This window comes from Prionailurus bengalensis, chromosome B4 (genome assembly GCF_016509475.1).
Source record: "Prionailurus bengalensis isolate Pbe53 chromosome B4, Fcat_Pben_1.1_paternal_pri, whole genome shotgun sequence".
NCBI classification, from domain to species: Eukaryota; Metazoa; Chordata; class Mammalia; order Carnivora; family Felidae; genus Prionailurus; species Prionailurus bengalensis.
Window position 1 is genome coordinate 36,642,134 of NC_057358.1, and position 14,333 is coordinate 36,656,466.

The 14,333-nt window shown below is 35.5% G+C and overlaps 1 protein-coding gene across 14 annotated transcripts in view; it reads right to left on the minus strand.

Moving 5' to 3' along the window:
* ERC1 (ELKS/RAB6-interacting/CAST family member 1) overlaps positions 1 to 14,333 on the minus strand; it is a 518,359-nt gene that overhangs the window by 367,328 nt on the left and 136,698 nt on the right. For all 14 annotated transcript variants that reach the window (XM_043565007.1, XM_043565004.1, XM_043565003.1 and 11 more), the window contains one exon: positions 6,616 to 6,783. In XM_043565007.1, coding sequence (XP_043420942.1) covers positions 6,616 to 6,783 — 168 coding nt within the window. The remainder of the gene's footprint in view (positions 1 to 6,615; positions 6,784 to 14,333) is intronic.

The following is a 14,333-nucleotide window of genomic DNA, read 5'->3' on the forward strand; positions in this document are numbered from 1 at the left end:
AGGAGGCACAGAGAAATCAACAAAAGCAGGCCAACACCAAGACATACTGTAATTAAATTTATAAAATACAGTGATAAAGAAAAAACTTTAAAAGCAGCAAAACAAAAGAACTCATTAACTTACAACGGAAAACCCAAAAGGCTAGCTGGAGATTTTTCAACAGAAACTTGGCAAGCCAGAAGGTAGTACCATGATATATTCAAAGTGTGAATGGGAAAAATCTGCAGCTGAGAACAATATATCCAGCAAGACTATCATTCAGAATAGCATGACAAAGAGTTTCCCAGCCAAACAAAAATCAGAAGAGTTCATGAGCACTATAAGCCAGCCCTGCAGGAAATATTAAAGGGGACTCTTTGAGTAGTAAAAAGAAACCAAAAGTGACAGTATGAAGGCAGGAAAAACAAAAGCAGTAAAAATGAATTATTTCTGTAAAAAACAGTCAAGGGACTCACATACAAAGGATATAAAATATAATAACATATACCTATAAATGGGGAGGAGAGGAGAAAAGAATCGGTTCAAACTTGAATGACCATCAACTGAATATAGACTGATATTTGCAGAACACGTTGGTAACATATATATATACAGACCTAATGGTAACCATACATCAAAAACCACTAATAAACATGCAAAGAATAAAGAGAAAGAAATCCAAATATATCACTAAAGAAAATCAGAAAAACATGAAAAAAAGAAAAAAATGAAAGGATCAGAAAAAATCTCCAGAAACACCCACAAAACAAGTAATAAATTGGCAATAAATACATATCTATCAATAATTAGTTTGAATGTAAATGGACTACATGCTCCAATCAAAAGACATGGGTATCAGAATAGATTAAAAATACAATATCCTTTTATGTGCTGCCTACAAGAGACTCACCTCAGACCTAAAGACACCTCCAGATTGAAAGTGAGGGGAGAAACATTTATCATGCAAATGATGTCAAGTAGCAGGAATAGCAACACTTATATCGGAGAAACTAGACTTCAAAACAAAGACTGTATGTAACAAAAGACGGAATGGCACTATACAGTAATGAAGGAGACAATCCAACAAGATATAACAATTATAAATATATATGCACCCAACATTATTATAATGGCTTATAACACACTGGACCAGATGGATGTAACAGATATGTTCAGAACATTCCATCCTAAAACAGAATACACATTCTTTTCAAGTGCACATGCAACATTCTTCAGAACAGATGACATACTAGGTCACAAAAGAGGCCTCAACAAACACAAAAATTGAAGTCATACAAGAACCTTTTCTAACCACAACAGTATGAAACTAGAAGTCAACCACAAGAAAAAAGTCTGGGAAGACCAGAAATACATGTAGGTTAAACAATATGCTACTAAACAATGAATGGGTCAACTAAGAAATTAAAGAAGAAATAAAAAGTACCTGGAAACAAATGAAAATAAAGACACAATGGCCCAAAACCTTTGGGATGCAGCAAAAGTAGTTTTAAGAGGGAAGTTTACTGCAGTACAGGTTTATTTTAAGAAGAAAAATCTCAGATAAACAGCCTAACTTTACGCCAAAAGGAGCTAGAAAAAAGAATAACAAATGAAGCCTTAGGGTCAGCAGAAGGAAGGAAATAATAAAAATTAGAGCAGAAATAAAATGATATGGAAACTAAAGAAAAAAAAATAGAACAGGAAACCAGGAGCTAGTTCTTTGAAAAAATTAATAAAATTGATAAACCTCTGGCCAAACTTGTCAAAAAGAAAAGACAAAGGACCCAAACAAAATCGCAAAAAAGAGAGGAGAAATAACAACTAACATCACAGAAATACAAACAATTATAAGTGAATATTATGAAAAAATATATGCTAATAATTGGACAACCTAGAATAAATGAATAAATCCCTAGACTACAAATTACAAGAGCTGAAACAGGAAGCAATAGGAAACTCGAATAGACCGATTACCAGCAAAGAAACTAATAATCAAAAATCTCCCAACAAACAAAAGTCCAGGACCAGATGGCTTCACAGGTGAACTCCAGCAAAAATTTAAAGAAGAGTTACTATTCATTCTTCTCAAACTATTCCAAAAATAAAAACTTCCAAATTCATTCAATGAGGCCAGCATTACCCTGATACCAAAACCAGATAAAGACATCACAATGAAAAGGAACTATAGGCCAAGATCCCTGATGAACGTGGATGCAAAAATTCATGATAAAAACCCTCAACAAAGTAGGTTTAGAGGGAGCATACCTCAGCATCATAAAGGCTATATATGAAAAACCCACAGCTAATAACATCCTCAGTGGGGAAAACTGACAGCTTTTCCTTTATGGTCAGGAACAAGAAAGGGATGTCCATTTCTACCACTTATATTCAACTTAGTACTGGAAGTCCTAGCCACAGCAATCAGACAACAAAAAGAAATAAAAGGCATCCAAATAGGCAAGGAAGAAGTCAAACTTTCACTATTTGCAGATGTCATGATATTATGTATAGAAAACTTAAAAGACTCCATGAAAAAGACTGCTAGAACTGACAAATGAATTCATAAAGTCTCAGGATACAAAATCAATCTACAGAAATCTGCTACATTTCTATATACCAACAATGAATCATCAGAAAGAGAAATTAAAGAATCAATCCCATTTACAATTGCACCAAAAACAATTAAGATACCTAGAAATAAACATAACCAAAGAGACAAAAGATCTATACTCTGAAAAACATAAAACAAGGATGAAAAATTGAAAACACAAAGAATGGAAAGACATTCCATGCTCACCATTCAGAAGAACAAATATTGCTTTTTTTTAATGCTTTTTTTTTTTTTTTTAAGAGAGAGAATTTGAGCAGAGGAGGGGCAGAAAGAAAGGGAGACATAGAATCCAAAGCCGCTCCAGGCTCTGAGCTGTCAGCACAGAGCCCAACATGGGGCTCGAACTTCAGGGAACTCTGAAGTCAGAAGCTTAACCAGCTGAGCCATCCAGACGCCCCAGAACAAATATTGTTAAAATGTCTATGTTACCCAAAGCAATCTAAACATTTAATGCAATCCCTATCTAAATACCAACAGCATTGTTCACAGAGCTAGAAAAACAATCTTAAAATTTATATGAAACCACAAAAGACCCTGAATGCCCAAAGCAGCCTTGAAAAAGAAAAGCAAAGCTGGAGGCATCACAATTCCAGACTTCAAGTTATATTACAAAGCTGCCGTAATAAAAACAGTATGGTACTGGCACAAAAACAGACATACAGATCAATGGAACAGAACAGAAACCCCAGAAATGAACCCACAATTACATGGTCAATTAATCTTCCACAAAGCAGGATAGAATACCCAAAGGGAATGTCTCTTCAACAAATGGTGTTGGGAAAATTGAACAGCAACATGAAAAAGAATGAAATTGGACCACTTATACCATGCACAAAAAGAAATTCAAAATGGACTAAAGACCTGAATTTGAGACCTGAAACCATAAAAATCCTAGAAGACAACACAGGCAGTAACTTCTTTGACATTAGCCATAGCAACTTCTTTCTAGATACGTTTCCTGAGGCAAAGGGAACAAAAGCAAAACTAAACTATTGGGACTACATCAAAATAAAAAACTTCTGCACAGCAAAGAAAACAATCAACAAAACTAAAAGGCAACCTATGGAATGGGAGAGATATTTGCAAATGAAATATCTGATAAAGGGTTAGTATCCGAAATATATAAAGAACTTATAAAGCTCAACACCAAAAAAATGAATAACCCAATTATAAAATGGGCAGAAGACATAAACAGACATTTTCCCAAAGAAGCCATAGAGATGTCCAACAGACATATGAAAAGATGTTCAACATCACTTATCATCAGGGAAATGCAAATCAAAACCACAATGAGATATCACCTCACATCAAAATGTCAAAATGGCTAAAACCAACAACAGAAGACACAATAGGTATTAGTGAGGAGGTGGTGAAAGGAGAACCCTCTTGCACTCTTGGTGAGAATACACTGATGCAACCAGTCTGGAAAATAGTATGGAGGTTCCTCAAAAAGTTAAAAATAGAACTACCCTAAGATCCAGCAATCGTACTACTTGGTATTTACCCAAAGAATACAAAAGCACTAATTCAAAGGGATATATGCACCCCTATGTTTATAGCAACCTTATTACAAAAGCCAAGATATGGAAGCAGCCCAAATGTCCATCAACTGATGAATGGATAAAGAAGATGTGGCATATATATACAATGGCATATTACTGAGCCATAGAAAAGAATGAATCTTGCCATTTGCAATGATATGGATGGAGCTAGAGAGTATGCTAAGTAAAATAAATCAGTCAGAAAAAGACAAATATGGTATGATTTCACTCATCTGTGGAATTTAAGAAACAAAATAAATGAGCAATGTAAAAAAAGAGAGAGGGGGGTGGGGAGAGAGAGGGCAAACCAAGAAACAGACTCTTAACTATAGAGAACTGACAGTTACCAGAGGGGAGGTCAGTGGAGGGATGGGTAAAATAGGTGATGGGGATTAAAGAGGGCACTTGTAACAAGCACCGGATAATGTATGGAAGTGTTAAATCACTACATTGTATACTTAAAACAAATATTACACTGTATGTTAACTAGCTAGAATTTAAATAAAAAATTTAAAAAACAATTTAAAAAAAGAAAAAAAATTATACCTTGGCAATAGTTAGCTGTGACACTGTAAAACTAGTAACAAACATTAAATTCACTTAAACACAGAAGTAAAAGCTAAACAATATGAATTATAATTATAGTAAAAATGTCTTTCCCCCTTGAAAATCAACACATTGTAAATCCATAAAGTATTATGGATTCAATAAGACAACAAAGCTTGCCAACAAAAATCAAGATGGGAGAGATCATAAGTAAACTATTTTTCATAAAAAGTAGTCAACAGATGCAGATTTTTAAATTTGTTAAATCAAAAATACTAATTTGAAAATATATATGCACCCCTATGTTTGCTGTAGCATTATTGATAATAGCCTAATTATGGAAGCAGCCCAAGCGTCCCAACCATAGATGAATAGATGAATGGTGTATATATACATACAATGGAATATATTCAGCCATTTAAAAAAATGAAATCTTGCCATTTGCAATAACGTGGATGGAGCTAGAGAACATAATGCTAAGTGAAAAAAAAGTCGGAGAAAGACAAATACCGTATGATTTCACTCATACGTGGAATTTAAGAAACAGAACGAATAAAAAAAAACAGACTCTTAACTGTAGAAAACAAATCGATAGTTAACTGAGGGGAAGTGTGTAGGGGATGGATGAAATAGGTAAAGAGGATTAAGAGTATACTTATCACAATGAGCACTGACACAGGTATAGAATCGCTGAATCACTATATTGTATACACTGTATGTTACCTATACTGGAATTAAAATTTAAAAAGAAAAACTAAAAAATAACAAAAATTATTTTAAAAGTAAGCATGTCAGGAGAAAGAGTGATGAGGAGATTATATGCATAATAATTTAAATAATTTATCTTGTTGACAAGATACAGTCAACAGATATTTAAAGTGATCAAATATTTATGGTTACATACAGGAAGCAAATGAAAACCAAACTAATATACTATTGGTAAAATACAGGACATGGTCTTTTGTACTACAAAGAAAAGGTGAGGGACGCCTGGGTGGTTCAGCTGGTTAAGGGTCCAACTCTTGATATCCTCTCAGGTCATGGTATCATGGTCGTGAGATCAAGCCCTGCGTTGGGCTCCAAGCTGAGCATGCAGCCTGTTTGGGATTCTCTCTCTCCTTCTCTCTCTGCCCCTCCCATGCTCATGGGCACTGAATGAATGAATGAATGAATAAATAAGAACTGAATGTGAGGTTTAGTAAAGAGAGTTTTATTCCTTGGCTATTGTTAGAGGTTAAAATTAAAAAAAATTTTTTTACATTTATTTATTTTTGAGAGACAGAGAGAGACAGAGCAAGAGTAGGGGAGGGGCAGAGAGAAAGGGAGACACAGAATCCGAAGCAGGCTCCAGGCTCTGAGCTGTCAGCACAGAGCCCAACGTAGGGCTCAAACCCATGAACCTTGGGATTATGACCTGAGCCAAAGTCAGAGGCTTAACTGACTGAGCCACCCAGGTGCCCCAGGTAGAGGTTAAAAATAAACTGGAACAAGATCGAATATTTCTAATCTGTCATCTCAGTGGAGATGAACAATAAATACTACTGTCTACTATAACTGTTATCTCAAGAGTATCCCTTACTTAAGAAGCTTAAAAAAAGGGAGGGGAATAATTATTGACACTTTTCTTATTTACTCCAGAGTTAGCCTCTTACAATCATGAGGAACCTACAAGTAACCTACAAAGCGACCTATGAGGCACTTTTCAAAAACAGCAGCATCAAAAATACTATGGACACTAAGCGCATTTACTTTAAAAATTGAATATGCAGAGCAGTTTTAACAATCTACCTACTGCAACAACACTTTCATTTACTAACCATAAAAATATAAACAGTGGAATAAGAAAGAAACTTTGACAGAATTTAGGTATAACTTAGTGGTAGGAATGGGGATGTATGGTAAGTGTAGGAAACTAAACTCAGAACACCTGCACCTTACCTTCTTCTGAAGAACATTAACCTTTCGCTCCTTCACATCCAGCATGTCCTTGAGGTCATGTATCTCTCCAGCTTGTGTCCCCTTTTCCTCGGCCATATCCTGAATTTGTTTTGTCTTCTTATTCAGCATGGTTTCCTTCTCTTCCAAACGCAATCGGAGAGCATCCACCTAAGAATGTGACATTTTTACAAATGATTAAATGAAAAGAAAGGAATGTAATTCCTTCCAAATAGATGTGTACAATTGCCCAAATGATACTTATATAGTAAGTGTTCATTAGAATCAATAAAATACCACTCTAAATATAATCATTGCTATTTAGAAACTAAACCATAAACCTTATGAGCAGTTTTGTAATAAAAATAAAATTTACATTAGTTAAATATACGATATAGCAGGATAAATAGATCTGAATCAAGGGACAAAATGGAGACTTGTTATAAACAGACTGAGTTTTGCCACTTCTATAAAAGGAGTATAATCTACAACTATGCTTCTCAAACTTTAGGTGCATTACAATCATCTGGAGGGTTTAAACAGATTGCCAGGCCCAGCCACCAGAGCTTCTGATTCAATGGGTTTAGCGCTCATGAATTAGTTGTGGGGTTTTTTTGTTTTTTTTTTTTTAATGAATTAGTTTTTCCAACAAGTTCCCAAATGATTCCACACTGCTTTAGAAATCTAAAATTAGAAAGAAAACTCTAAGTATCAATCACCAAGCATGACACTTACTGTATCACATAATACAAACTAATGGTAGAATATGATGGTTTTTAGACAGACAATCCCATAATGCACTGAGACATCTGTACAAAGGAAAGCAAAGGTCTATTTTCAGACCCCAAGCCTAGTCAGCTGAAGCCTAGCATCCAGTTACCTTTATCCCCCCCAAGTTTAACACTTCTCACTAAATATAATTTTCAAATAACTAGAAACCTAATAATAGTGCATACTTTTAAATCCACTCAAAGCAAATTTTATCAAGCATACTCACACATTAAATTTATTTTGGGTTTGTTTCTTTGTTTTGCTTTTCCACTAGATTTAAAGTTCAGCAAATAGTAACACATCTATTATAGCAAACGAGGGAGGTACATTTCTTTCATTTTAAGACAGTGTGTTGTTCAACAGAAATATGTTAAGTCCTATGCAAACCACAATGAAACTTAAGCTTTCTAGCAGCCACTTTAAAAAATAAGAGATAAAATTAATTTTAATACTGTATCTTGTTTAATCTATCTACAATACTGTCATTTCAAACATGTAATCCATATTAAAAACTATTAATGAGCCATTTTACTTTATATTCTTTGTTTCATACCAAGTCTTAAAAGTCCAATGCATATTGTAATTTTTATTTACATCATATCTCAATTTGGACTACCATATTTCAAGTCTCAATGGCCACATGTGAACTGGTGGCTTCCACAGTGAAAGTGCAAATCTAAGACATCAAGTATATTTCTATAAAACATCTTTAACCTAGAACTTGTCCTATATTATTTTTCCTGGCTAATTAACCAGCCCACAAAGAAAAAACAGGTAGCATGAGTAATGACTCACATTTAAAGTACACCAAAACTCTCAAGGACAATCTAATATTATATCTAAACGATAAGGTATTTGAGACCCAATACTGTGTATGGTAATACTTAATGCTAAGTATTATGGAAAATATCCTATGAGACTAGTCTCATTTGAGACTGCTATAGTTAAGTCATTACATACTTACAAATTATGTTGGTCTGTGCTGGAAAGGAAAAACATGTAAATAAACCAAATTTTACTCTGCTAAACTACACTTCTACCAACCACTTCAACGTCACTAGTCCCACCAAGCCAGAAGTTGGGGAAGTAATCTTTTTAGGCTCCATTTATAATTCTTTACCACAAATTCTACCATGTCCCCTCAATAAATACCTGTCATTTCTAAGTTTCCTGTATTCTATTTTAATAGGAAATATGGTAACCTTATTATATTCTGGAAAGGTCCACCTAAGAACTTTCAAACTCTTAAATTCTTATTTCTGAAACACAACTGTTTTCTTTCTTCTAGCCTACTAAGTCGTCTCTTTGTGCACAGCATAACCTCTGATCTAAAATCTCTTTTCTTGGGGCGCCTGGGTGGCACAGTCGGTTAAGCAACCGACATCAGCCAGGTCACGATCTCGCGGTCCGTGAGTTCGAGCCCCGCGTCAGGCTCTGGGCTGATGGCTCGGAGCCTGGAGCCTGTTTCCGATTCTGTGTCTCCCTCTCTCTCTGCCCCTCCCCCGTTCATGCTCTGTCTCTCTCTGTCCCAAAAATAAATAAATAAAAAAGTTGAAAAAAAAATTTTTTTAAATAAAATCTCTTTTCTATCATTCATCCCTATTCTGGTTTTACTTCTTTTTCTCCCAGCCTGAACAATCATTCAACACAGCCTCATAGCACCTCCTTTTTATTTTAGTCATATTCATTTTACACATCTTTTCTTCTCTATTAAATGGTTTTCTTCATTCTACTCTCAGACTTCTGAACCTTTCTGCATACAGTCATGTATGTGCTTGCCAACCATACCTACGGTAAATTAAAAATCCTCACAATTCTATCCTCAAGCATCATATCTTCCTCACTTGCATTCTCCCTGTGGAAAACTTCACTCTCCCCTGGCGACCTGGAAAACTGGGACTGAGAAAAAGTAGCTATAAATGAACAATAGCAGGAATTAAGATTAACTCGTCTGTCTCCAGGTCCTCCAATCTTAACCACTAATTCTGTAATATACTACCTCACTAACAACTAGAGAAAAAAGAGTATATATGATTTCATATATGTAAAATTCTAGAGAATGTATATTAATTACAGTAATAGAATAGAACACTAATAGATCAAGGTTGCCTGGGAAGAGGAAGAGGGGGGAGTAGTAAAGAATATCAGGGAAAAGCAAAAGAAAGGAATTACAGGGGCGCCTGGGTGGCGCAGTCGGTTAAGCGTCCGACTTCAGCCAGGTCACGATCTCGCGGTCTGTGAGTTCGAGCCCCGCGTCAGGCTCTGGGCTGATGGCTCAGAGCCTGGAGCCCGTTTCCGATTCTGTGTCTCCCTCTCTCTCTGCCCCTCCCCCGTTCATGCTCTGTCTCTCTCTGTCCCAAAAATAAATAAACGTTGAAAAAAAAAATTAAAAAAAAAAAAAAAAAAAAAGAAAGGAATTACAAAGAGGTACACGAAAATCTGGAGGACATATTCATTATCTTGACTGTGGTACTGGTTTCACAGGTGTGTGTGTGTGTGTGTCAAAACTCACCAGACTGTACATTTTAAATATATGCAGTTTATGTCAATAAATTTTTTTTAATTTTTTAATGTTTATTTATTTTTGCAAGAGAGAAAGAGACAAAGCGTGAGCTGGAGAGGGGCAGAAAGAGAGGGAGACACAGAATCCAAAGCAGGCTCCAGGCTCCAGGCTCCAGTGGTCAGAGCCCGATGCAGGGCCTGAACCCACGAACTGTGAGATCATGACCTGAGCCGAAGTCAGAGGCTTAACCGACTGAATCACCCAGGTGCCCCAATAAATTTTATTTTTTAAAAAGCAAAAGCAGAAAGTATGGTATTTATTAAGAAATAAACCAACAGACCTTTGCAAGAGAAACGGGAGCCGAGCTCACAGACCCACACATACAGGAACCCATACATATAAAAAACAAAGGTGATACTATAATCAGCAAGAAAAGGACAGAGTATTCAATAAACTGTCTTTAAACAATTGGCTACCCATACTGATGAAGGGGGTCAGATCTCTAACTCATACACAAAAATAAATTCTAGGTAAATTAAAGATTTTATATTTGAGAAGCAAATCTTTAAAACTTTTAGAAGGAAAATATACGAAAATACTTTTAAATTTAAATTTAAATTTAAAACTTCTGCACATCATGATACTATTTTAAAGTGTTTTATTATTTAATCTGTATTTTATGTGCCTGAAATATTTCATTCTTAACAATAATACTAAGGAAAATATAGGAATATTGATAGTTGCTTTAAAAATGTAGATATTTTATAAGCTGGCAAAATTAAATAGGATCCAATACTGAATTTCAATTTTCAAAATTTATGACCATTTACAATCACTCCAAAAAAATTTAAATGCCTAGGTATAAGCCTAACAAAACTTATAAAGGATCTATATGCTGAAAATTACAAATAAGAAATCAAAGAAGATCTAAATGTGTTCTTCCCTTGAATACTTTATGAAATGTAAACGACATGTGTTAAGATAGCCAGCCTATTTAAAATTTTTCTCAGAGATATGGAAAACGAAAAGATTAAAGTGATTTAAAAAAAAAATGTGTTTACTGACAAACAGTAGAACTACAATAAATAAAACCCAGTGAATCCAAGAAATATAACAACTAAAAATATACAGTTTTGGTGCCTGAATTCAGCACTAAAGACCTCAGAGCAAGAATTAAAATTCAATGCAAAAAAGATTAATTACATGATTTCCCCAATAGTCCTTTCTAAAGTGCAAGATGACAAAAGTCTTTACATTTCCTTGGTTTTCCATCACCAACCTATTAAAATCAGAAACACTCTACCATGCAAAGAAACAAAAAAGTCCACAAGACAATGTCAGAACTGAATATTGATTCAATTTGAAGAAATGGACCACCACCACAGAGCAAAGACCTTTGTGGAATATGAAATTCACAACCAGGCTGCTTAAGATGCCAAAAGAGCCCATTGACCCTTATCCACTTGGCATTCAGGCACAGCTCAAGCTGGCCTGTGTGGCTACTAATCCTATTTGACAGTATCAGATTTGGTTCCTATTAGCTGAATCCATTACAGGGCATCAGTCACGGTGATTCAAGAGGGTGCTTATTGAAATCACTGACCCTTCTGCACAGTTAAAGAGGTCAAAGTCTTAAAAAAGTACACATGTCAGAAAATTTAAAAATAAATCATATACTAAATCATTTGCACCTAATTTCTACATTCTCATTTGTATTTTGTATACTGCATATTCTACTTCTCTCTTTTTTAATGCTTATCTATTTATTTTGAGAGAGGGAGAAAGCAAGCAGGAGAGGGGCAGAGAGAGATGGAAACAGAGAATTCCAAGCAGGCTCTGCACTGTCACTGTCGAGTCCAATGCAGGGCTCAAACTCATGAACCATGAGATCACGACCTGAGCGAAAGAAGTGGGAAATTTAACCGACTGAGCCACCCATGTGCCCCTGAATATTCTACTTCAAACACATATACTATATATCCCAATAAACACAAGCAAAGACAAAGCAACCTCCTAAAAGACATTTCACTCAATATCCCTGAAATATATTACTGAATTCTTATTATAAAGGCAAAAAGTCCAGACATTTAAATTTGTAGATAAGTCTTAACTGCCTAATTTCTTTGTCTCTCAGTTCTTCTCAGCATTAATTTCAGAAAAATGAAATGTTTTCCTTCTGTGGGTAAGAAATCAGAATACAGCAGAAATACATCCCTCAGCATTTCTAAATGTTTCTCATTCTGTTGGTACCAAAGTCTCATAGGGCAATAACTATAAGACTTCATATTTCTGCTTCTTTACCAAAAGTACCTAGATATCCTAGCTGCATTTGTACATTAGATCCCTCACTCAGCTAAGTGACCTTGGAAATGTGCCAGTGCTAACCAGTCATAGATACCTGCATGCCATTTTGAGGGAATGTCAGGTATGAGACCCACAGGAATTGGTGACTGAAAAAAAGTAAAAAATGAAAACTCTTGTATTAAACATACAAACCTTCAGTGTAAGAGTAGCTGGAAATGCAGGCTTTGGTATAAAATAGATCTCATATAACAAATATTAGGTACAGAAATACTCAAGTCCATAGTAATTAGAATTACTAAATGATCTTGTCTTTACTAAGTATTCAACTCGAATCACTTACTGTAATACACTTTTTCTTGGTCTACTTTTTTTGTGCAATGAAGAATTTAAATGTGTTTGTCTGGAGATCTAAGATAAAAATAACCACAAAAAACACTCTGCTACTACTAGATTAATTGCTCTGAATTCTACATTGATCTTTTTGGTTTGGAGTGAGCTAAGTTCATAGTACAATTTTGTGTGAGGTCCATATTTTGCAAACCACAAAAAAAACACATTCAGGAAAGCCCCTCAGAGACGAGCTGGACACATAATCATCACCCTAATACCATTCCTGGTAGGAGGAATAAGACCTTGTTTATTCACATCAACTGCACTGGAGGAACAGCATCCACCTAGCTTGCCAAGCGTCAAGGTCTGTGGCAAACAGGTTATGCCAACTTCAAAAACACAGAAGGTTTTTCTCTACAAGATTTTCTCTACCATTGGACATGAACAGAAAAATGGCTACCCGGCTCTTCTGGACTCACTTCTGATCAAAAGCTATCAACTCTCTTAAGCTATCTTATTTACATCATGAATCTAAATACACAATAGCAGTAGTAACTGCATGGATACAATAGCTTGTTTACTAGAACTCCTATCTTGGCTTTGCCATGATTTACTCCTTTCTGATTCTCTGACCACAACTTTTCAGTTTTCTTCGCTGGCTCCTCTGTCATTTTCCCCTCCTCACATCTCACTTTATATAACTTCCTCTGGAGAAACCAATTCAATCCTAGACTACAGACACCACATCCATTATGACAGCTTCCAAATCTTTATTCCTAACCTCAACCAGTTCTAAAACCCTGAGATTTTAACAAAATATTCTACTTAACCCAGATTTCCACTGAATATTTAGTTTAGACTGAGATTTTGGAGTGCCTGAGTGGCTCAGTTGGTTGAATGTCCGACTCTTGACTATGGTTCAGGTCATGATCCCAGGGACAGGGGATCAAGCCCAAGTCAGGCTCTGTGCTAAATGTGGAACCTGCTTGGGATTCTCTCTCTCTGCTCTCCCCCTGCTCACACTCTAAAATGAATACAACAGAATAGAATAGAATAGAATAGAATAGAATAGAATAGAATAGAATAGAATAAAATAGAATTTTTTTTAGAAACTTTTCCTTTAAAGAACCTTTAAAGATCCCCTAATGAGGTCAAACATTAATGTAGATTAAATCTGATGGTGTTTATATTACTTTCTGCATTTCTTTCTGTATTTGGCAGTATTTCATAAACTTTTTAAAAATTACTAATCTAAACTCTGTATGTTAAAGCTGATGAGGGGCACCTAGGTGGCTTGGTCAGTTAAGCATCCAACTTTAGCTCAAGTGATGATCTCGCAGTCCATGAGTTCAAGCCCTGTGTCAGGCTCTATGCTGACAGCTCAGAGCCTGGAGCCTGCTTTGGATTCTGTCTCCTCCCTCTCTTTGCCCCTCCCCCACTCATACTCTGTCTCACTCTGTCTCTCAAAAATAAATAAATGTTAAAAAAAAATTTTTTTCAAGCTGATGAATCAATGCCCAAACTAAGTGATTTGCCCAAGATCACGAAGTATAATTTCCTATCACCACATTTCTCATTAATCTCATCTAGAACGGAGGCTGAATGAAGGACGCTGGACCACAAGACTGACAACACCCACAAGTAAACGTTTTTTTAAAAGGCTATTTTGGCAAACAGCATTGAGCTGTTTAAAGCCTTATACCTGACAAAAAGTTGAAGAGCTCAGAGAAACATCAAAAAGGCCAAGGATGTAGATGTGCCTTTCCACAGTACATAGTTTATTTGTACTTTACTCACGAAGACACACACACAG